The sequence below is a fragment of the Pygoscelis adeliae genome, unplaced genomic scaffold (assembly GCF_000699105.1).
Source record: "Pygoscelis adeliae isolate BGI_AS28 unplaced genomic scaffold, ASM69910v1 Scaffold24, whole genome shotgun sequence".
NCBI lineage: Eukaryota > Metazoa > Chordata > Aves > Sphenisciformes > Spheniscidae > Pygoscelis > Pygoscelis adeliae.
The window spans coordinates 1,112,794-1,138,838 of NW_008824806.1; the positions used below are offsets into that span (position 1 = coordinate 1,112,794).

Consider the following 26,045-nt stretch of genomic DNA (forward strand, 5'->3'; position numbering starts at 1 on the left):
TGTTCTTTCCATTCCTTAGGCTTCTGACAGCTTTTTATTGAGCCCTAATTTTTTCTACTTACATTATCAGCCTAATCTAGCCAGTTGGTCTAACTTTTCTAATTTTTCTTAGTCATAGTGTTTTCCTCTTTCATAATCGTATTAAACCCAGTTCTCATTTTGCGCTTATTCATCCTGAGTCAGCATTCCCTGCTCTTCCCACTACTCTGAACATTGCCTCAAAGCTTTCTAGCAAATAAGAGGATAATGCCATCTGAAAATCTCAGGTGACTTGAGTATTCCCCATTGATACTGCTATGCCTAGTTTCTCATTCGAGGTTTACAGAGACCTTTGTGCAGGAGAAAAGGGGGTTGGCGATATAATTTAAAAGAACCTTTTCACTTACCTTGTCAAATGTAAATTTCAATTCAACTGCACTATACATGTTTTTGGAGAGAGAAAATCTACAATAATGTAAAGTGAACCTTTGACGGCAAAAATGAAACTTTAGTAGTCCACATGAAAATCTTGCTTCAGGAATTGAAAATGTGGGTTACATTTAGCTGGGCTGGAGACTCATGGATTAATGTGACAAGCTAAATTCTTCTGCTGGAGATCCAGCTGTGGGGAGGAAAACTGCACTTCAAGTAGTGGGATTTTGTAATCTTTAGGGAAGGATACCCTTGCCCATTATAGAGACCATCCTGACTGTAACAGTGAGCTATGCACTCGTGCAGCTGTGGTCAAAGAAGCAGGGACAAGGCAATCAAACAGCTCAGAGACCAGCACAGCTACAGTCTGAGGCCACATTTACCTATGCTGTCCTTTCTGTCAGTTTTCTGTAAGAAAGCCTTCCCCACTCTGGCAAGCAGTTATGCATCCGTTAATTCAGTGGGATGGTCCTGAGGGCCACCAATGTAAGGATAAAATCTGGACCTGACTGAGAAAAATAAGGGTGTTACCAAAATGTAACCATCTTACATATATGCTCTGCATATAGCTAAGGAAAAGGTAATGAGCCCCAGTAAATCTCAGTAAATTGTGGTGTTAAACTGCTTTGAAACAGTGCTGAATAAACTGGGACTGTGAACAGGGTTGAGCATAACCCTAGTGTTTGATGTTGAAGAAAATTAACTCATTCTAGATTATAATAATGAAAGACTGTAATAGGAAGAGTTCTGCCTCTGTGTTTAGGCTTTGTGGCCTTTTGAATGGCAACAGTGATGACAGACTGACAGAACGATTGAAGGAAACTGCTAACATGGCCATACTATTATGCTATCGATTTCTTTCAGCATCTGTTCTTCAGTTAATAATGCATTTAAGACACAGGTAGGAAGTTTCTTTCCTTAAAAGTGTTGTATCATTTCTTCTTCTTTAACTGAAATTCCAGCCAGAGTTAAGGAAATACCCTTATGAACCACTTCTCCTTTCCCTTCCTCGAACCAACTGGATATACACAAACAGCGACAGACATTATTCATGGCCAGAATTGCACTAGTCTTTTCTTTGTCGTGCTGCGTTCGGGTACCTGGGCTCTGGGGCGATGCTGTTTTGTAGAGGTGATAAAACTGATAGAAATCCAGCCACTGCCGGTAGGTAACTATGCTGGCAAACCAATGTTTCTGCACTTTAACTATGTGATGAAAATCAGGCTGATTGGCTCTTGCTTTATTTTGCATGGGTGACAGAATCACAGTTTTATCTGCCATCTTCTTAAGGCAGACCAAAGAGACTACCGTTTGCCTTCTTTCCATAACATGGCCTACTGATTATGCTGATAAATGCTAATTAACTGACTTGATAATTAAATAAATTTGTTAATACTAATAAACTCATTAAATCTTAGTGTTAACATTCATACCACTTTGTTGCAGTACAAACACTGTGACATGTTTTCCTGCAATTCTGTGGCAAAATACTGAAGACTTTAAAATACTGTTATCATTATTAAATATTCTTACTTTCAACTAAAAAACATAATTTTGGGGGCAGAAAGATTTCACACAGATACACAGCTATGACAATCATTTTTCTAGGCAATTCTAACAACTTATTTTTAACTTGTACATTCCTTTCCACATTAGGACCGTTGCATTTGAAAGACTTGTTCTGTACAATACAGCTTATAATTAATGCTCTTAATAATGACTTACCAGTAGTAATCTTTAATTCCATATTCACACAGAACTCTCATTTAAACTAAGTGGGAGTTTCTCTTGATTAATCCCAGCAAAATCAATCATCTTTTGTTAATTAATGTTTTTATTTAGTGGATATTGGCTGAAAACTGTTGAATAGTTTGAGCTTACCCTAATATCACTCCTCCAGCTCCTATTCTGTAGTGTCTACTACGTGAGCAAATGTTTGTTGTACCTGAATTGAAATGGAAATGCTGTGAAGTACAACTCTGACACCAAAGGACATGTACTTGTTTCTGCTAGGCTGCCTTTTGATTCTATTTATGGTGTTTTTACAGCAGTTCTTGTTCTAAAGGTTTTTAAAGGCTGATTTCAGAATTTAAGTAATTATAAAAGGAACTGAATTTTGATCTGTTGTACATTAGAAATGGTATTAATATCTCCTCTCTTTTTTTTTTTTTTTGGCTAATTGAGTTACTGCTGAATGGAACATGTTGTGAACTAAGATTAGTTTAAATACATGTCAAAAGGCAAGACTGCTTGCCCAGTTCAGTACTGAAAGTACCATTTATGCTATTTTTGTGAGATTTCCAGTCAACTGTGGAGTACAGCAAAAAGTAAGTGTTTGGAGCCTGCACTCTGTAAGTGTTCCCTGAATGAATTCTCTGCTCCCCTTCTCCTCTTTAGTAGATATTCATCGGTGTTAGGCTGATAAGCATCTTTTCAGACTCAAACATGCAAAACATATTTGAACACAAAATGGACCAGGTGGATTTAAAAAAATGCTCTTAACAACTGATATGAAATATTTTTTGTTACTTTTTTCTCATATAGCTATCCTTGATGTGCCATTCCTGTTTTTGACAGAAACATCACCTACTGCTGTCAGTTAACCCAACCTGCTCCCCTTGTATGAAAGCACACTTTGTGGCCAGATCCTAAGCTGGCTTAAAATGATGTTGCTGCCTTGATTTCACAAAAATCATGTTGTGAAGCTGAACCTAAGATGCCTACTTTGAAAGCTTCCCCCCTTGCCCTCTTTATCATTTTGAGACTGAGGAAAGCAATAGAAAGCACATTTCCTAGGCTGAAGCTGGTTTTGTCTGTGTCTGTACAGAAGCTATAACCCTTCACAGACTTAAAATAACTTGTCCAACAGATTAGCCTCCCTGATGCGACTACCCCACCAAACCACCTTATGCCACCAGCTTTGTTTCCTCTGTTCTTTCAGTGGATGGGCTGGGGTGTGCATACCTCAGTACAGTTTGTTTTCAAAATGAAGGAGGACTGAAACACACAAAAAGGGGTTAGTAGTAAGCAGTGCTGTCATCTGGTGGTGAAATTGTTACCACTTTTAACAAACTGATCATACTTTTCAACCGATGGGTTTCACTTTTTTGGGGAAGTTGACGTAGTCCCCTTGGCATACAGTCATGAATCTTTCATATTAGAAATAGGCAAAACCAGCGGTTTCATCCTTTTGGACTTACTCTTTTTTTTTGAAGAATAGCACACGAGAGGTAAGCTTACTCTGTTCAGGTTTTGTCTTTTTCTTCTTTAGCTTGTGCTGCCAAAACATGACAAAGTTATTGGAAAGTGCATTATAAATGTTATTATTTGTGAGCAAACACTACTTGTCCAATGGAATGAAGAAGTAAGGACAAAAAGACATACCCCTCCCTCAGAAATATCAGCATACTCAAATACCAAAGTACTATTTTCTCCTCTTACAATTTTACCATCAGTACTGTTTTCCACATTATATTTGATATCCATATCCTTATATACCAGGAAAATACACTTTTCAGATCTAGCTTCTAGGATTGTTTTGCTGTCTGTAACTGAACAGGAGGGATATTACTGCCATCATTGCATCTCAAATGATACAGTGTCTGCTCACCTGGGGAGCCAGAAAAAATGTGTAGCACACAATAAGAAACTTATTACTTCATACTCGCTCTTCACACTTGTTTAAGGCTGACTACTCTCTGAGTTCCCTTAACCTTTAAAGTGAGATACAAGTGAGAAAATGATAGTTGTCACATGAAAACAATTAGAAATCAAAGAACAAATCAGAGTCTTCTGAAACTATTCAGGAATTTACTAAAGTAGCCATCACACCAGTGATCTTTCTTCTTTCGGTTCATTTATTTTGAAGTTCAGCCACCTGACTTTCTCATCTACACATAAAGGTAGTACACCTACCGACTGGTTTTCTCCAATGTTAGACCTATATTCCAGACTTTACCTATGGATAACAAAATAGACTATATGGATCTTCATAATACAGTCATCTTTTGTGTTTTCTGAGTGCTTTCATCTGAAGTAAAATAGTTAAAAATGCTGACATTAAAATATAAAATTTCATGTCTGCAAGCATTTTCATTAATCCTGATCCCTATATCAGCATGTGTTATATGAATCCTGTATTTTGGAGTAGATTTCTTTTTGACGTACAATATTTGTCAGAAAATCTTGAATCTCTGAAAATAATACATCATTCTAGTTACAGATTTCCCATGCTGCTATAACTGTAATGTTTATGGATCTATGTTAGTTGTTGCAGTTGACAAATACAGAAGAACTTTTAATGCTGTTATTTTCTTTCTTCTACAAGGACCAAACAAATTGCACTGGTGGAAGTTCATTAGCAGACGATTTTTAACTAAAAACCAGATGATTGTACTTTCCATATTAAAAACTGATTTTCCTTGAATACCTGTGTGATACCCTCTTTTCCATTTAATAGCATCTTATTTGCTGACCTAATTTGAATGACTTCTGGAGATAGAGACAAGTAGTTAAGTAAAGGTATCAGGACCTAGCTCTTTAAACACAGCTAGCCGTACAAAAAGTTTCTTTCCATTCTTCAAATGCAAGAGTCACATTTGCTGTCCTTTAATAACACCAGCAATAAAGAGGAACTGGAACAGTAAAGATTTATTACATTACATTCATACAGATCTCATGAATCAATAAGAGCATGGACAGGGTCACTGTGCAGAGTCAAAGTAAGGATATTAGCCAGGGTTTCATAATTTGATTGTGGTCCGTTGTTATGCTTGTGTGGCCTATTAACTGTAGTGGTTGGTTTTCTTCACAGTTTAGATTTTCAGCTTCAATTCTAACTTAAATCAAAGGGATAGTTTTGTAAAAATACTTCCTGTAGTTTGCTTTGCTTAACTTTATAGGCTGTTTTTATAGGGCAATGTTAAAAACTTGAGTCTTTTCTGCCAGTGAAGACCACAAAGTCATCGAGACTCATTGTTATTTTAAAACATGACAAGCTGGCCTTAAGACCTTAGGGATCCTTTCTTCAGAAGTCAAGCTGGTGATGGATAAGGAGCCATCAGAGCTGTGTGTACCTTAACTGCAGGAGTTCAATTAAGAAGCCAAGAGTGTCTCAGGTGTAGCGGTGCAAATGGAAGTGCTTGCTTTGATAATGTCTCTGTAGCTGCTCAGTGCAGGCAGTTGGCTTCCCCCAACTCATTTCTGATTGCACAAGAAGGTTAGCACAGAGGAACACCTGAAAGGACTGAGCTCCATCAGTGCTCAGTGAGTGCTAGAGAACACCACAATGGGGAAATGCTATCAAAATCCCCGCGTCTGCATGGGCGTTTGACATGAAATGGCCAGCTGTAAGATCTAGCCTCTAACAGCCACAGCCCTGCGAGCTCTGCTGCCTTTCTCTCCCTGAGAGAAACGCCATTCTGCTGCCTATGCTCTGCAGAGAAAGTTTCCTTGCCCAGCACTGGTTTCTGCAGTCTCTGCAGTTCCTTCGCCTCCACATTCCTCTCGGTTTTCATAATGGTTGGCAGTGTGATGGAGAATTTCCGATTGCTTCCATCCTACCCCACGTTTATAATTATCAGCTATTTTTAGACACTGAGATACCAAAATACAGAAGCAGTAGTCATTGTTGAAGACATGGCCTTTGTCAAAGAACTCTAAAATGTTTCTTCTTCAGTCTCTTCACCCTTGAAAGAACATTCACAAGTTCCTGATGAATATGATGTCAAAGGTTAAATAAGATGAAAAATAGTGCATTAGAGTCACATGAGAATTTTTTCTGAACTTGAAAGCTACTATAAGGCATCAACTACACACAGCTGTGAGTTGCCAGACTGGATGTCTTTCGCTTTGTATTATCTCCTCATGCATATTAATGGAGAAGGTCTCATCTAGTCAGATCAAACTTTCAATAAGAAAAATATTCAAATTCAAAAATTAATTACTGTGTTTAGCTTAAGTAATTAATTGACATAATCACACACGCTTTTACAAACTAAACATTAAAGTGAACAGCTACATTATTTGGTGATAGTTTTTAAGATAGAACAGAAGTGTATAATTGCTAAGTTAAATTGAAGTTTCATTTTATTATGAAATAATTTCACAAATACACTTTTCTCAAAAAGTTTAATAGAAAGAGCAGGACAAACAAACAACTGACATTCATTTGTAATAGAAGTTAAAAAGGATTATTTCATCACTAAAAATGCTTTTTTTCCTAACCCTTAAAATCCATTTGAAAGTCCTCAGAAATAGAGCTAAAATAGTCTGTGTTGTGACTGTGTTTCTTATCTTAAAATGGAATTAGACTTTTTGGGTACTTACAGAACATTTTAATAATTAAAAAGTTCATAATTAGATGCTTATTTTCTGGTACAGTGGCTGAAAAGAACATGAAGCCCCATAACTCAAACAGTTTCAGAGAGGTGTTGTGTTCAGGAATAATGATAAATGATGCTATCCCATCAGGGTGAGAAATTTTACTTCAAAAGCTATTAAAAACACTGGAACATCCAGCATAAATGGCAAACTGTAATGAAGTCTACTGAGTTCTGTCCAGTATACTATGACTATATTTAAGCATACTATTTTGTAGCAGAGATTTAAATATTTATTAAATTCAGAGTGAATTTTCATCAAAGAAAAAGTCGCTATTATAATAGCCAGTTCTCAGATCCAAAAATCCATAAAATTTAAACACATAAAGGGCTATTAGACCACTCATTCTAATTCCTCTAAAATCACAGCTTTTGTATTCCATTCAGTTATTATCCGAGTACTCAGCTTTGAGTCCAAGAATGTGTTTGAAAAAAGTATATCTTGGATTTGGCTAATGCATCTCTTCCAGAAAGTCATCAACCCTTAGTTTGAAGAAAGCAGCAGTTAGAGCATTTCCTTTTGAGTATTTCACTGTTTATTCACATAATTTCCGATACGAGCTTGCCTAACATCAGCTTGTGGCCAGTGGCTCTTGACATGCTTTCTGTGCTAGCTGAAAGACCCTGTCACATTCAGCATCTCCCACAAATTTCACAAATCTCGATTTGACAACAAGAACATAGCTGAGTTTCTTTAAACTTTCATTGAAGCACCCTTTTCTCGGTCTTCAATTACTTCCATAGTTATTTTCTGCATCCTTTCAATTTTTTTAACAGTGTTTTAAAAATGTTTACAGTAGAAATATTTTTAGGATTCCATTATTGATCTCTCCTGAGCCATAAATAAAAACAGAGTAAAACCAGGCTCCTATTCACTACTTCCTTTATGCCATTTTCCCTTTCTTGCTATAACATCACCTGGACACTCCTGCTGAGTTGCTGATTTGTTACGACCCCAAATTCTTTACAGACTCATTGCTTCCAGTGTTTTCTCCATTCAGTTTTCTCCACTATTGCATCCTGTATTTCTTCTTCCAGCATATGCAGATGTGTATTTGGCTGACTGGGAACACATTTTCTTTCAATGGGATCACTACTCTAAAAAATATTTATTCTTTTTAGTCGGTTTTATTTTTCATTAGTCCCAAATCACTGATGGAAACATTAGTAGTACAAGACCGAAGAGCCCCTCTTTCTAATGCTGAGCCTTTGCTGATTACTTTCTTATGCATGTTCATTAGCCAATTCTTAATCCAGTTAAAACATGCTTTATTGATATTGTGTAGTGCTATATTTTTAATTAGAATATTGAATGATACTAAGTCAAAAGGCACACAAAAGTTGAAGTGTATTATACCTACATCGTTACCTTTGGCAACCTAACTTGAAATCTCATCAAAGAACAGAAGTAGATTTGTTTGATAAGGCTTATTTTGCACAGAACTATGTTGACTAGCATTAATTATATTCCTATCTTTTAATAATTTATTAATTGACTCTCTTTTCAGTTTTCCTATTATTTCTCCCAGGACTGATGTTGGGCTAAGCAGCCTGCGAGTACAGGTATCACCCGCTTGCCCTTAGTGGAATACCAACACAAGATGTAGCACTGCTACTTACTGGAATATCATCGACATTGTTCATGCCTCCTTTAGGTCCCCTAAATATGCCCTCTTTCTTACTTTTGGCGTGCTAGGTATTCTTTTACGAATGGAAAAAAAATCTCATCAGCAAATGTGGAAGTAAAATAGTTTATGTAAATAAACTACTGAAAGCCTAGTTAGGCAATTGTGCAATATATTAGAAATGAAAGTAAAATTAGCGCGAATGTAGGAAAAGATGTTACACAACTCTACCACAGTTTTACAACATGATGATGTGTGCTCAAATTAGAAAGAGCAATTGAAGAAGTTTGAATATGCATCTGTCATTCTGAAAGGCTGTTATGTTCTTGTTCTCAGAACTGGCTTGTCAGTGAGATATAAAATAGAAATAGGTACAGTCAGTTACATGTGCATTGGGATCTTTTCTGGATTACATAATCCATCTCAAAGTGTTCGTTTCTGTTCTAGCTTTGTTCTGGTGGAATTATAATATTTGAGTTTGGGCTGGATGCCTTTGGCTCCCTGCATGCTTGATGTTTCTGGTTCTGCACAGGCTTTAATTTTACCATGATTGGGAAAGCCAGATAATAGAAAAAAGCAGTGCGTAGGAGGGAGCGGATAATCTATTTAGGGTTCAACTTTATGCTGTCCTTCACTCCTCAAATAACCTGAAATAATTAACATTTAAAGTACACGGCCACAGCCGCAGCAAGAGGATGCCTGGGAGGAGAACCAGCACTTCATCTGCACAAATTCGTCACCTTGCTACACCTTGCACACACAACAGTCAAAAGAGCCTATATAACTTCAGGAGCGCTTGACAGGAAGGGTCAGGTCACTGACTATACCAAGAGCTAGAGCAGGTGTGCCAGTAGGAAAACACTAAGTCCTGGGCTGCGTCTGAGGCTTGTCTGAGCCAGGATCTGGATCGTCAGGTGGTTGCTGGGTGCCTATTTCTGCTAGGGATTCCCAGAAATCAGGCATATCAACGAGCAAGGTCATCCATTTCACAAAAAAATAGGAAGGCAAAGAGTTATTTAATAGAAAACGATCTGCTGAGAACTAGAAGATATGCTTTATCAAATCACACTGCTTAATTTGTGTCAGAGATGAGAACCCAGATTCCACGGAGCCGCCAGCTTTTTGGATGCTCTACCCTGAAAACCATCTCAGAGTCTTCCTTTAAAGCTGTTCTGCTTTAAACAAATGATTAAATATTCATTGGCCCAGAGAGAGGAAAAAAAAGAAGGTAACCCTATATTCAGACTGTTGTGGCAGTAAACGGTGTGTCAGCATCAACATTGCAGGTCCTTGGTCCAAAGAAGCTTTAATGATTTTATATATGGGAGGACTCCTAGACTGGAGAGATTCACATACCCTCACCTTAAAATTTCACATAGTCTCTGATAAAATGTTCTCACAGATTATAGGAACTCCTCAAAAGATGAGGAATTAGAAAATTAGTCTCCCAACACTGCTAGAGGATACCATACTGGGATTATTGGGTGAAATAAGGATGCTTCTACTCTAAAAATCTTTTTTACTTTTTCAATTTTCTGTGGAAGAACCTTATCTAGTGGATCTAAGATATGCACATGGTCAAGGTCTCTAAGCAGCTAAATGCGTGTTGCTCTGGGCTGTTTTACTTGTGAGATTTCTTATGTGTAGGAGTGACCCTCCAGTTATTTTGCTTTTTGCATTTATTTCACTGAACCCCTAACCTGATACCATTTTTTTTCCAGACTTAATAATGATTATCCAGATTTTCAATATTTAGACTACCAATTCAAATTTCCCTGGCTATTTCTAGATGTCTTTTGCTTTCTCAGGTGCTCAGGGCCTTGTCCAGTCAAATTTTGAAAATCTCCAAGGATGGAGATTCCACAACCTCTCTGGGTAACCAGAGGTTACTCAGGTGGCTAAAAGTACTGCGCCAGTACTTAGCCACCATTAAAAAGAAGCTCAAAATCAAGTCAATGTTTAAAGTTTGTAATTACAGGAATAGTTATTTAAAAGAGTTTGTTTAATCTAAAATTCTTGGAAAACCTAAACTGAGCTTAATAATACTGATATAAGATAATAAAACTCATCCAGCACCCCAGTGGAGAATAAACCAATCATACTTGGCATTTGACACTTGACTATTGGTTTTATCATTAAATTTAAATTATTAAGTTTTGAGTTTCTGCTCTTATTTCACATGTATTACAGGGCAGTTTTAACTGTCATTTCTAATTTTTGAGAGCTTGACTTTGCAATCTTAGTATTCCTTTGGAATAGCATGACTTTTTCTCCATTTATTATACACTAGCAGTATGAATGTAAAAATAAGGGTCCGATTCTGCTTTGTCTTTACACAGTGGCTTGACTTTCAAAAGTGCTTTACTTCTTGTTATTAGCATTGACTTCTAAGACTTATTTAGATATATAAAGATGATCAGGGATTGCAACTTTAGGTACTTTTTGAAAATCAGGGCATAGATCCCTTTTTAACCTCAGTGGTTCTGCTTTGTAATGACTGAAACTGGCACAGTAAAGGGGATGGAGAGGTTTGTAAAACCATAGCAACAGATTCCATCAGAGAAGCTTTAAATTCTTTTCCTATTTGCGGAAGTTCAGGACGGTACTGACAGGATATAAGCACTGAAAGAATATCATACGAAATAAGCACTCCTGATAAACTTGATTTTTTACTTAGTCAGCAGTTAGCTGATTGTCTTTCACAGATCCTCCCCCAACCCTGGTGGGATGGCCCTGTGGTGTTTCACTAGGAAATCAGGCTGCACAGAAGTTTCAGTCTGCCATGAACAATCTGAAATCCAGAGAAAGCAAAAAGCAAGCCGTTGGCTTTTCAGCAATCTTCTTGTGGCAGAACCCACTTCCTTATTAAAATACCTTATTAAGAACAAACTTTAAAACAAGGTAGTATAGACTTCAGACACTGCAAATTTCTTATGTTTCCCATTTAATTTGAAGATATTTGATAGTCTGGATTTCGTGCTTCAGGTAGGCCTGTAGAATTTCTAAGACAACAATTCGTTGCTCTTTACAGAGTGATCATCAGCTTCATTTAAGAGAAAAAAGCAGCTGGGCTGAAATGCGGTAGATGCATTGGTAGCCTATGCACTGATCCCACTCCTATTTATGCCATGCAAAGAAGCTGTGCCTTCAAAGGTGTTGATTGCAGTGCTCTGCATTGCTGGAAAGAGATCTTCATCAGTTTAGGCAGTGCAAGGGTCAGGGTAGTAGTCACTTTGCGTGGATTCATTCAATGACCCTAGAGTCCAGCACAAGCACAAAGTGTCCGTGGGTGCTTCTGAAACAGCAGCAGAAAACAAGGGTGCACAGCAAGTCCCTGCTCTGGCCATACAATGGGACATATTTTCTTTCCCTCAGCACATTGCATTTTGCCCAAGATCAATACTCTTGTTAAACCGGCATGCAGTAGATTTTGTGTTTGGATTCTAATTTAAGAAACTGCTTGAGTGTCTAACTTTCAATATGAGCTGAAGCTGAAGGAGTAAATAGATGCATAAGAATCTGAATGATTTGGGATGGTTTTACATGTATCCTTACACATGATAAATCAGGGCTTAAATTAACAGTGCATTATACACTTTCTAAAACTAACACAAAGATCTCAGTTAAGACAAGTACTATTGTGATTTAAGTAAATCCCAAATACACTTGTCGTTTTTAAGACCTTACATGGGTTGCATACCTTACTAACATAAAATAGGGGAAAACCTAAACAGTGTCTTTAAAATTTTATATCAATATTTTAATGGAATATTATTTAATAACTTTAAGGCTTACATCAAAATAATTAATATTATATTCATTACTGCATGGCTTAATCTTTTTTATATGACTAGAAAATTAAAGAAACATAATTAAAATAATTCTAGACATGCCACCATAACATGATTAAAAATAAAGTAGGTACTGCAATATTGTACAAAAATATAGCTAATTTAAATGCAAACCCCTTTTATGGGCTATTTATCTCTGCTTATGTATGTTAGGGGAATTAAAAAGAAGTTTGTTTAAATGACTGAAATTTTTTTTGAGAAAAAAGGGCTGCAAAGCAAGTCCTGCTATTATTTAACAAATATTAATCATGCTTACACAGAGGCCACTTGAGAAAAATTTATTACAAGAAATTTGTGACCAGTCATGCCATAGGAAGAGGAGAAAGCCACAGGGCTGAAATGACAGTAAGGTTTGTGTATGCAGTGGTCCTCTGGTAATTAAATTGCAGGAATGTGACATTGATCTGAAATGGGAGCTGTTTGAAGTAGCAACTGTCAATCTCTGTAATCAAAGGATAGCCCAACGTCTTACTCAATTAGCCATTTTGGCATGACCACTCAGTTTATAAAGTCCTACCAACTCAAAAAGTGGTCTCTCCTCAAGAGGGACTTCAGGAAGACTGTGCATTTTGAGGATAGTGAACAGTCATCCAGGACTATAGCTTGGACCCCCCCCCCCCTTTTTTTTTTTTCCCAAAAGTGCAGCAATGCCTCATTTAACTGGCTGTACTTATTACAAGGTGAGCCAAATGTGGATTTAGGTATGAGTGAGTGTCTGCTGCTGTTGATATTACTTGAAGTTGGTTGGATTATGTTTTTCTTTATACATTTAGTTACTCTTTCAAGTACAAAAGAGTAAATACACTGTGATATTAATTTTAGAGTACATATTTGTGGATTTAATTGTAATGATCACTGATTTCAACAGAGGTCATTCTTAAATGAGAAGAGAAAAATGTGTAGCATACTTCTGGTCTTTTCTCAGGTTCATGTTTATCTTTTCTAATTCTATTTTTCTTTGATAATTGTTCAGAAGGTTTATTAGCTGTGTTAGGGGAAAATAGTACACAAATAAGAAATGTGTAAGGGTGCAAAATGAAAAAAAAGATTTACAGTTAATAATAATTCTATGCAAGTGTTATTAAAGCTAAATCTATTGTTTTGAAGTTTTTTAAGTGAACATATGGGCAAATACTGGTACCAGTAACTTGAAACTTTAGCAATTATTTCCATTCCTTCTCAGGTACAAACACACTTGGAAAATCAGTCTAGATACCACATACAGCAAAGCCAGAGGCACCAGGTGAAGCAGTATCTGACCCTCGATACCAAGCTGTCCAGCCAGACGCTCTCCCTATCCCACTCCCACACAATCCAGCCCACGGGAGTGACCTCCATTTTAAGAAACGGACACATGCCTCCCGTCAGCGATATTGGCACACCAGAAAGCCCCGTTACCAAGCTTCTGGCCCTTGGAGGAGAACATGAAAATGCGGTAGGGCTGGGCTGGTGAAAGGAATGGGGAAATGGGCTTTGCATACTTCTACAAAAATGTTACATGACCCACATTGTATTGGTAGTGGGCAAGAGATGACTTTCTTTACTTTCGTGGGGCCTTCAGTTGCAGCACTTGCTCCCTGAATCCTTTTGGATTACGTGGGGCATTCCCTTGAATGCCTGTGAATATCTTATTGCATGATCAGGCTTCTAAATTACTGCCAGTTAAAATGTACAGTTGCATCTTTTTATCTATGTGTCATATATTGTTGTATGTTTTTTGAATATGTACTTTGCAATGCAAAACATTTTTTTTCCAGATGAGAGTTATTCCTGTCTAAAAGTATTATCCTATCTGCATAACAGAGTTAAATACTGATTACCTTAAAGACGTAACTGAAAGAATCGCTCATTCATTTTTCAGTTAGCTGATATATTTACATATAGGTTATCTTGGGTAAATTGGCATAGATATGCTAACTTTAGTGCCATCATTTATTTTAATAGAGGTACAGCTATTATACAATGTCAGATTCTCAGCCAGTGTGAGATGTAGATCATTATGCCCTTTAATACTTCAATAGATTTCAAGAGAGAGTGTTTATTAGGCAAAAGGGGAATTCCTACAGAAATAAGAAATGGAGATGCTGTATCATATCTTGGGCTTTAGCAGAACAATACACTGTCACCCATTTGAGCATTTGGATGTTATACAGCTAAGCATGAGGAAACTGAAAAAAATAAATCCAACGCTTCCTGGAGAGCTCATCTGGGACCCCTCCATTCCTTCTGCATTGACAACTGACATTTTATGGTTTATGGATTACTGGAGCCACTAGTCTGCAAAGATTGTTTTAGATGGCCTCTGTGGAGGCCTCTGTGGTCACCTCTGTGCTGGCAAGCGCAGCATGCAGGAGCTGTTCTCAGGCACTTTGGGTATCTGACCCGGAACAACTGGTGCCTGCCCTAGTACCACTCTGCTCTTGAAAGCAAGACGGCTGCTTGTAAACCACTGTCCTGAACTGTGCCTGGTGGTGACTGGGAGAGTGATAGTTGCACAGGCCAAAGTCCTTGTAGACATCACTCCAATAATTTGAATAATCCCATCCCAGAGCCTCAGGGAGATGACTGGCACAGTGTAATTTCCTACTTGCAGATGTGCCCTGTGGCTCAGTGTAGGCTGTAGGTATATTAGTAAATAATACAGAGCCAACACACAGGTTGGTGCACTGAACTGTATTCATTCATATTGTCTAATTGCTGGCATTTCCTGGCATCCTTTTGGCCCAGACAGCACTTTCCTAAATAAGTCTGGGCACAAGTCCTCGGACAGCACATGCCTGGTTTTTGGACAGGGAGAGGAGTGCACGTATGAGCTGTGCTGGGCCACATGGCCTAGAAGTCTGTGTTGAAAGGCCCCTGGCCTGTGTGATACTTTCTTTCGTTGCACAGGACCCTCTACATTTCCTTCAGCTACAGCTCTTCAGACAGCTCCCAAGAGCTGCTTGAAAAGCCTCAGAGCATGAGTCAACTGCTCCTGCAGACGGTAGAGTTAACAGTGACAGGTTCATCATGGGATCTTTCCCAAAGTTATTTTATGAACGGAACCAGACCAAAGTTATCATTGAAAACTCATGCTGTACCGTGTCCAAATCTATGTATGTCTATATATGTCTGCAAAGAATTCACTGTTTCATCCCAAGTAATTAATTAGCTATTCCACCTGCTTTGGTAGCTTTTGATTCAGATTAGAACAAAAGCGGGACCAGAAGGCTGGCTGGAGAAGCATCCAGTGTACTGCCAAACACAACACAAACCTCTGCCTGCTGAATCTTGAGAGTAGTGTGTAACACCAAATCTTGAGTGATTCACGCTCTTGCAGAACCACAGGTTCCTTTCAGCCTTCCTGCACCAATGCAACAGTACACTGTGGATATGACACATTTGATGAAGGTGACAGATCACAGTTACAACTTAGCAATGCACTCCTGTCATCTGATCTTGGTGTTGCAATAAGGGGTTAAAAAAGGGGAATGGGCTGGTGTTTGGGAGGAAAGAACTAACTTGCTAAACCACAAAAACTGTTTTCACAAGAAGCAAAAAATGTGAATACTGTGTAAAAGTGCTTGAATTATTTGAATTTTAAGATATAAACTTCTGAAATTCAGTTTTATTGACGTATTAAATACTCAAGATTATTTCCTCTGCATTTTCAGAATAACATTGTTTCCATTATTATTTGTAATGATTGGTCTTAAAATATTATTTTATCAGATGGAAGAGGTGATTGAAGACATAATCAATATGGAATCAAGTTTTAATGATGAAGGGATAGGTTGTTCTGAAACTCCTCTACTAATGCAAAGAACTGTAAGTATTTTGTGGAATTTCATCTTGCTGTTTATAATAGAGGATTTCATTGAGTCATTCAAGCACACGTCACACTTCAGAGGCTAAAGCAGTACTATCAGTGGATTATTCTTTCTCTTCAGTTGCTTGTTTTTTTGTCGAGAAATATTACAGGAAAGGGTTCCAATGTGGTGAGACACAGCGGTTTTAATTGGTCTGAATAGCATTTGGGGTTCTAGCCCAGCACCAGGTCCGGTGCATAACCCATTGGAGGTACTAATTCCCATGCAGGACTATGGATATGAGGAAACTCTAGAACCTGGAAGGCCTTTTAAAGTCTTGCTTAAATATCCTTCTACGTCACCTATAAAAGTCAAAGCTTCCCCATGTAATAGTTTCTACAGTCCAGTAGTTTCTTCAATGTCTTATGCTGAAGCAAGGGTGGGTTCTATTTCTTGACTTTCATAAAGGTAAGTTGCACTTAGTCGAATAATTTCAAGAACAAAGATGAGAAATGTCACTTTTCAGATGAATTGTTTTATAAGAATAATTGTAGCAAACTGTTATAATTTTGTAAAGAAATGACAGAGGATTAACAAAGGCTACTTACATTTCCACATATGCTACACATTTGAAGAGGGAGGATGGAACTTTTCTGGACAGAACAACGCATAGAGGATTATTATTTGTGAAAATAACACCTATCAATAACTGTAATGCAACATACTTTATAGAAGGGATGTTCTTTGTTCTCTCAACCCCGATTTATCTTGGGAACCTTTTTCCACAGATTTTGTCCTCAGGGCCTTAAAATGGGTGCTGATAAAGGGAAACTTCACTCTGGTGAAGGCAGAAGGATTTTCACAGGCTTTGACAGTCTACAAAGTTCATTTCGGAATACAAAGTCAGGTGCTTGCTCTTAATCACCCACTGGAGGAACATCTTTTTCTGACTACAGAACATCACTGGCTACAAAAATACGTTGAGAGATAAGATCTCTAAGCCTCTGTGTTGCCCACTACATAGTCCAATATTAATGGCAATTAATAGTTCCGTGAATACCTGGCATTTGCATGCCAGCTACAGAACTAATAGAGTCAGTCTGATTTATACATACCTCAGTACAGAATATAGCAAAGAAAGGCCCCCTGGGGAGTGAATTAATATTTTGGCTCAAATTAACATGAGGCAGGGGAGGATCCTTTCAGGTATGGTACTGTGGGATGGTGGTGAGAGGCATGAATTCTAGGGTTTGGATTAGACTCACACTCCCTTAACACCTTTTAAAACTGGATGATGTTAATCTATGCTAATTCCAGCCTCATTAGCCTTTATCTTCAGCCATGAAGGACATATCTCTCTAAAATGTCTTGAATACCCTGTTCTTGATGAGCAAGGAAATATGCAGTGATTTTTCGGCCTAGCTGGTATCTTACCTGCAAAGATTTGAGACTTCTGCAATGCCTGTGGGCCAGGTAATTGTATTTAGATTTTTGTTTGTGCTGAGGAAATCACCAGGCTGCTAGGTAAGCCAGGGAATAGTGTGTAGTTCCAAATCTCTCTGTGCAATACTATGGCAAAACAAAGCCTGCCTCCAACAAGGCATGCAAGCTGCGCCAGTGTGGAAGCAATCAAGCAGTGTCTCTGCCTCCTCTGTCTTCTCTTTTGGCAATGTGTACTCCAAAAATATATGAAAGAAATGGGCAGATGGAGGTGGTTTCAGGCATTTAGCTTGTGACTCAGGGTTTTATGGCATCTTTCAGGCAACATTCTAAACCTGCCTGCAAAATTTTGGTCATAAGCTGTGCAATAGAGAAAGATAGAGAGGCAGGTAGAAAATATGTTCTTTAGATCCAGTTTTTCATCATCACATCAAACGTAATAACATTTTCTTTATCTGAGTTTAAAATGTACATATTACAACAGTGTTGGACTAGGAGACATGATCAGGAATGAGAAAACACCTAACTCCCCTGAGAAGAGGAACTGGGGTTGTGCTGTACTTTGAACAGAAGTTCATATTACTTCTTATGTACTTCTGCACAAGGCGCCTGGCTATGGTGGCTGCCATCAACATAGAGTAAGTGAGACCGCAAGTGAGACTGGGTTGCCCATGTGCCTGGCTGATTCGGTGTTTGCTTCCTCCTTACACTTCTCCAGTGTAATGCTTAAGTATTTTTAGGATTGCATCTTAGATTTTTCCCTTCTTGGCATTGTCTTGAATTTGTCCAAACTGTGCAAAGTAGTTTCTCTAAAATTCTGAAAAAATCTGAGACTCCTGGCTTTCTGAATATCGTATAAAGCTTGAGTTTTTTTCAGCAAAATCTTTTCTCGAACAAGCCAAATTCATGAAGCCATTTTATTTTCTCACTTTTCCTCAATAGATAGTGGCTGATATTAGAGACTTTGCAGCGCTACCTGTTGTGTGTTGCAGTGAATTAATGTTTGCTTTAGTTAGATGCACCCATGTACCATTTTAATGGCACATTAAATGAGGACATTGAATTCTATGAGACCACTCATGTGAATAATTGCTCAGAGGCTCATTGTCTGACCCTGAATTAATGAATTACAGTCATGTATTAGTAGAATCAGAGAAGTGAAAACAAGAACATCCCTCCATCTCTCATTAAAATTATTACAGCTTCTGAAGAGTGGATTGTCTGGCTTTTATTGTGTTTGGCCCCAAATTCATAATTTTATAAAACTCTCTGGTTTTGGGTGGCAACTTAAGAATTGCTCAAAGTAGGGAATTCTCTGGCTGTGTTTCTATTGCTCTTAACAATACCCTAATGGTAGAAACCTACTTTTTATAATTTTTTTTTGGAAGTTGAGTTAAAATACAAGACTAGGTCCTCCCTATATGCAAGAGGTCTTGATTCTTTTGAAAGTATTTGTAAACTCAGTTATATCTGTCCAGAAAACATAGCCAAAATCAAATCATAACTATTCTTATGAATTATCACTTGATGAAAATTGTTTGTTCACCATGAAGAAGGTAGGATTTAATAAAGAAAACTTGAAGATACCAATTTAAAGTCATTTTTCCTTGTCATAATAATTTAGTCTTATGAAACTCTTTACTAACAGACAGAAACGTATTTATCTATATTGTAAGAAATCCATTTCTTCTCTGAGTATCATATTAGGAGCAACAGATTTCTTCCTGACCTTATAGGAATCATTAAAAAAATGAAACAAAGAATATATGAGTGAGTATAAGCTAAATAATGTTATGTATGTCAGATATGGTGACAAACATTTGAAAAGTAAATGTTTTTCATTTTTATCAGACTTCTGTTCTTATTCAAAATCCTTACAGTCTATTCAACATTCTGTAGTGAATTTAAAGTTTATTAACCTCCAAATGCTCAGAACACAAGAAATGTGGATGTGCAGGTCTCTTAGTGTAAAACATATATGACACCATCATTAAAAGTTTGGGGCAAGTTCTAAAAAGCTGTGGTCTATATTCCTTTTAATATCTGAAAAAGGGAAGTTTAAGAAACATGCTGTGTCAAGGGAGATGTGGAGAGCATTAGTCACAGTGAAGAGAGCCAGAAAAGAGCAGAGTTAAAAATTAGCATCTCTGTGTTTTTCAGGGTTGGATTTGACAGTGTGTGACCTAGTGAATCTCTACTTGTTACTAAATGTTGTTTTGTTTTGCTAATATATGTGTACAGCCCTAGGACTCAACCAGAAAACCCAGTAATTTAGCAAGCACAACAGTGATCTCTGTGAAAACATTTGGCATTTTACCAGTACTTTCATTCAGAAATAACTGCTGTAGCCCAGATAATCACTGTACAGCTACTGGGATAATATCCTCTACTTGACATGCAGTCCACTAAAACTTACATCAAAAGCATTAGGAGATTGACTGGCTTGGAATGAGAATAAAATGAGAGGATATTAATGTTCTGCAAGGGCACAGGCTTCCCTTGCACTGTGCTGGGTGGGACAGGCCGGAAAATAACGTAATTTTGTGAACATTTCCAAGGATTCTAAGTTGTCTTTTGTTCTGGTGCAGAAGAAAACAAGAGCTTTCAGAAGTATTCTTGAAGAAGCCCAGGGAGAGACACTGTAGCAGTCAGATGGCTGGTGGTGAGAGCTAAGGAGTAGTGCAGTGTAGTGCTTGGGGTGGAGCATTACCATAAAACTGGACTTCAAAAAATCCCTCGCAGTGGCCCAACTGGTGACCTGTTCAATCAGGTGGGCTCACTGTTGCTGGAGTAGTAGGTGTTGAATGACTAAACAAAATGGAGCAGTTCCTTTCGGGTCACTTGGGAGAAAATGGAAAGCTTCTCCATGGAAAACATTTTCACTGATTTTTTACCACGTCCAATAGTAAATAGAGCCAAGAAAAAATGTTTTTATGTTGATTTATTCATAATACTTAAGAAATGTTTTCTTTAATTTTTCCCCTGAATGAGCTTGCCAGCAGAAATGTTTCCTGAAAACAATGGCTTCTAACCAATAGAAAGCACAGATTTTATTATTATATATGAATAAATGCACCATAAGTGTGATCTGAAGAATTATTCTCACTCAGGGAATAGAATAGCTTTGGCAGTCCTAGACAAAGCTGGAACAAATAGCTGTTAAAACAAGTTATTTTAAAAAAGAAATCTGCAAAATATTTTCCAAAATTTTTCTTTCCTTTAAAGGAAAGAAATACTTAAAGATTTGAAACAGCATTAATTCCTTCAACAGCTCCAGCTCTAACTGCATACTGAAATCATTATGGTGTCACCGGTGATTTGAAGTTCATATCACCTCAGAGATTTAGAGCTGTCACAAACAATGAATTTGTTGTTGGGAACTTTGTCTATCTGTGAATCTAACCAAATTTCTTCAGTCCTTCTTTGAATCTGACTTGATGTATGTGGTATTTATATGCTGGGAAAAGAAGAATTAAAAAACCAAATGTTGTTCTGTTTGTGCCATTTTAATGAAATGGCACTGCACCTCAATTGCAACCTGGTTTAATTATTAGATAATCAGCAAATAATTACATAACACTAAAACATTATATTGGATAATCATCTATTATTATTTGTTATGATTAGAAGCAACAGCTAAGGGGCAGCAGATCCCACAGATCCCATTGCTAGTCATCTCCTGGTTGGGTGGTGTAGGAAGAAACAGAACAGCACAGATCTGGCTTGTCTGGTACTTCTGGGTTTGAATAAGGGCAGAAAGAAAAAATGAACTACCTGTCGTGGTTTGTTCATTTGCTGGGCCATCTCCATACAACTCTGAATCCAAGACAGCCACTCTTTTCCTCTGCACGCTAAGGAGCTCCGTGTTGCCCAGCACTGTAACAAGGGAAGGTGTAGATTGATTCTTCTCAGCTTTCACGTCTGCTTTGCTCCCTCTCCAAGAACTCAAGTGGCTGTCTGTAAGATAAAGGGGCCTCTAGTAAAATCATTAAAAGGCCTCTGTAACTGACTGGGTGTAAAGAGTGGGAGAGAGAGGAATCGCTAACAGAGAGGGGAAGCAAAAGCACCTGGGCATGCTGAAAGGCAGGGGTTTTGCTAGCTGTTAGATGTCGGGGCTGAGCCGGTGGGCCAGCCGGGCATGAGGAATGGCAGCAGCACAGGGAGTGCTGTGCAAAGGCGTTGCCTTGCAATAGGTCACCTCTTGAGGGATCCTGCAAGGTTTCACTGCTTCACTTGCATCACTTCATTCCATACATTCACAGCGCAGTTTCATTAAGATTGGGAGCTACAGTCTGCTTCCAGTCCACTTTGGAGTCAATTCCGTTGGGATTGCTCCACTTCCGTCACTCTTGCAAGAAAACAGTTTATGGAGAAAATCCTCAGTTGCCCTGTGGCTCACTTGTATTTGGTCAGCTCCTTTGACATTTGAAAAAATCTTGTGTTGTACAGGCATGGACTAGAGGTTAGATCAGGACAAGACAGGATAGAGGTTTTTCTTCTTTAATTTTTATGATTCTGTTAACTACAGCTCGTATAAAGTTCTGATTGAATCTGTTAACTCTGCATTTGATTTTATGGAGACACTATTTATTGATAAAAGCACAGTGCAGTCTGTCTGCAAAATCTCACTGCTATTACAAGGTCTTTGAGGTCACAGTTTCTCATCATGGCATTAATAATTTGTATTTGTATTAATTATTCGTCAAATACTGATGGTTACCATCTGGATGGATTACAAAAACTGCTGTCTGTTCCATTCCCGGAAATAATACAGAAAAAAGAAATTCAAGTAGGTATCCTCCAAATTATTTTATTCAATAATTTCTGTGATTATTCAATCATGAAGTAAAACCAGGTTTCCATTAGAGGTGCATATAGTATTGCTGAACTAGGCAGCCCCCTGCTGCATAATCGTGAGTATTTTTTATTTAGTGAATACCGAGGTCATTTGGCAACCTTTATAAGTTTATAAAATCTGCTAAAGTTCAAAACCATTTTAGAGAAAGGGCCAGAGTAAACATTAACAACCTCATTTGCTTAGGTTGGGTAACCTGAAAAGGCTGCATAACATCAATGAAAATGCTTTGTCAATCACATTCTACACTAGATTAGTCTTAAAGTCCAAGGAAGAATCAAAGTTCACCTAAGTGTATAAACTTCTGTCTAGCACTCCCTGGTATCGTTTCCAAGTTTAACGAAAAAGAAAAATGAAGGAGAAAGAACAGTCGGTAGCTATTGAGGAAATAATAGACTCCTCAAAAATAAAACTGGTGAGCAAATATTTTCTTTGTCTTTCTTCAATAGTGCTAGATAGGAAATGGTGTCTTTCAGTTGCAGAGAACTAACAATGAAATGCACAAGCTGAGAACTCTTCAGGCCTGTTTTCTGCAGCTGGGGGTGTCTTTTGCTATCACTGCCAGTGCTGTTTTGAATGTCATACAGGTGCCAGATGAAGGTTTGTTTTCAGTATTTCATATGATATAGTAGTTTGAGGCTGAAATGGGCAGTGTACAGCTCTCTTGTATGCTCTGAGTATTCCATATAGGCTGGGTGTGAGTGCTTGCAATTTACCTCATGCTGTAGAAAAGGTCTTCATAGCATAGAGCATACAATACTTTGGGTCAGGAGAACTATGGTCCACTTTTACATAGCTGCAGCACTCAAAAGCTGTGCAAAATGCCCAAATAGCTCAGCTCTGTCTCTAACACTGTAACAGCACAATGTCTAATAACCCTTCTCTATTTTGGGGGTAGACCTCTCTGGCTGAAGGGAGACAGAAGACTCAAGCTTCATGCAATTGGAGTGAATTTTTTCGTAACTATGAAATGAAGGAAAAGTTCCTTTTTTCCTCTTTGGTTTTCTCTTTTGGAAAGGTAAATAGACATAAATGGAAGTATTATTCTAAAATATACAGTTGTTTGTATGTAAATACCTAGTACAAACATGGCCTTCATCTCAGAGCGTAGCACATGTTAAACAGAGGTAAGAGAAAAGGATAGATAAAACAAGTTTCTAATTCTAATATGCACTCCTCACTAATTCTAAGCTCCTGTGCAGCAGGATCTGCAAGCAAATGCCTGCTGTTTGGGGCCACCAGGCAGATTCTGTCTTATCACAAAGCCCTGATGTGCAGCCTCTGCTGCATGTCTCGTGGTGTTGTCTGTATACAGCAATGCAAGACCTGACGTCCTTAGTAGATGACAGATAATAGAGAAGGCTACATTAAGCTCCTTGGGGTCTGTAACGTATAGGTTATGATCAGTTCTGGAGCTAAACTTTATGAATTTCTGTCAATGGCATTTACATAGGTTGTATAAAAGTCTTGTGAGCTCAGAGGCAACAACAGTGGCCACTTACTTTGTCCTCCAGGCACAGTCAAGCTTCTTACTGCAAGATTACGCCAACTTGTGGAAAACGCAGAGATTTCTTGAAGGCCATTTTGAGAAAGAAACTCCTGAAAGATTCAATTGCTTTTCTTAGCACCTCCTTCTCCATCAGCCAAAGCCTTCTATCACCTTTACTGTATGTGTACCGTAGTTTATGAAGTAGTTAACTCTGCATTTATATTTACACTATAAATAAACACTTGTGAATATATCTGAAATCAACCGCTACAGAAAGGAATTCCAACCAAAATGAAGCTCTGCATGGTACATGTTAATCCATCTGAACACACTAGATCACAGAAATCAGTAAATACCTTACTGTAATGTATTCAGATACTTAGGTGATATGTGAAATGTAAGAGGATATAATATAAAGCATATAATGTATATATAAAATATATAATATAAATACTGGTAATAGAGATGTTAGCATCTATATTTAAAAGAAAATGCCCCATATTCTAATCCTGCAAAAAAATCTGGTTTTCACTTGTCCCTCAGCCTCAATTTTTCACTTTTCTTGTGTTTTTGTGCTGATGTTTGTTCATTGTTTTTAGAGGAAGAATTTGAATGATTTGGTATATGCATTTACATATGGTAGCCAGAGAAATAGAAGAAGTTGGATGGAACCAGGAATTAGTGCATTAGCTGGTGTTGCTAGTGAAATAATCTTAGTAAGACAGCTAACAGAGCTGTCATTTAATTGCCATCTTTAGGTTTCAGACCCTGGAGGTTAGTGGGGCAGTACTCCTGTGACGTTTGATTTTCAGCTGCAAGTTGGATGATGACAGTATCACAACATCACTTCACTTCTGGTCCATGTCTGTTATGTTAGTTTTGTAACCAGCAAAGCCAAGAACAGCTAAAAACATATAATTAAGAGATGATAACTGAAAGTAAAGAACTCTCCTGCGAAAGCCTGATTGTCCAGAAAATTCCTTTGCTTGGTCATATTTGATCAGACATTTATCTAGACAATGGACTTCTATGTATATGATCAGGGCAGGAATGTACCGTAACTGGGAATATGAGCAGTTCATTTTTCTCTGATGAATAATGAACCAGCTTGATGATCATTATTTGAAGATAAAAAATGAACCAGTTTTCATGCATAATATATAATATGTAATATAATATATCTGAACATTAAGTCCCTGGATGAGGAGTGTGTAATTATGAACCATGTTAAAGACAAATCTAGAAGGAGATACAATTTGTTCAAAGGAAAACAAGACTGAAAAGGGAAGCATTTGCTTTTCTGCTGTTCTTTTTAGATAATAAAAAGAGGAACTGGAACATTTGGGTATTAGTTATTACTAAAGACTATTTTCAAATATAAGTATTTTGTATTGCAATTACAAAAGGACTTAAAACATTTAGCTGTGAATGGGATCTTCTTGTTCTAGACTCTAAAATCAGTATGCTACAACTTTTTTGGCAGTTGACAGTGTAAACACATCCTTACAAAGAAAAAGGATATCACAGCTTATGTTGTTCAACTTTCTTCAAGCAACACAGCAATTGCGAAAGAAAGCCAGAGGTTGAACCACAGTCTTCTCAGTACAGGACTTGTATTCACCCACAAGATTATTCATCCTGTCTGCAATACCTTTGAATTAGGTGAAAAGTCACAATTTACTAAAGCACACATTGAAGATACAAGAATTACCCCAGTTTTCCCCTTGTCAAAAATGGAAACACCCAGTGTACCAGATATTACTATTTAGAAAACGGATTTGCAATGACTGGGTTATTATACACTTATTGATCAACTCACTAATTGGCCAAATTCAGTGCACATTTTGAAGTTCATCCGCAAACTTCAAAGACTGAAAAATAGTTTTGTTTACCTGTCATGAATAAACAGGGAAGGAATGACAAGAATTTAAGTATGTGTTTTTTATGTTTTGTACCCCAGTAACACAAATACTGAACAAACTTTTACTTGATATGTAAAATGAGCTGTGGACACAGCTCCAAATTTAGATTTCTACATTCGGGATGCATATATGGGATAATAGTATAAAAACTTTGTAAAATCCCTGCTTTGATTTTTTAATTAAAATGAATAAGCAAGAACACACTGAAAGGGATGGATGCTAACATATTGTTTTGTGGCTAAGAAGGAGAAGTAGCCTCATTTTACAAAACTGTTCTTTGAAGT

At 37.6% G+C, this 26,045-nt stretch overlaps 1 protein-coding gene across 1 annotated transcript in view; it reads left to right on the forward strand.

Moving 5' to 3' along the window:
- The first annotated feature begins 12,914 nt into the window (after window positions 1–12,914).
- TFEC (transcription factor EC) overlaps window positions 12,915–26,045 on the forward strand; it is a 36,667-nt gene continuing 23,536 nt past the window's right edge. The window contains exons 1-3 of the mRNA XM_009324110.1: window positions 12,915–12,947; window positions 13,451–13,702; window positions 15,979–16,074. Of these exons, the coding sequence (XP_009322385.1) occupies window positions 12,915–12,947; window positions 13,451–13,702; window positions 15,979–16,074 (381 nt within the window). The remainder of the gene's footprint in view (window positions 12,948–13,450; window positions 13,703–15,978; window positions 16,075–26,045) is intronic.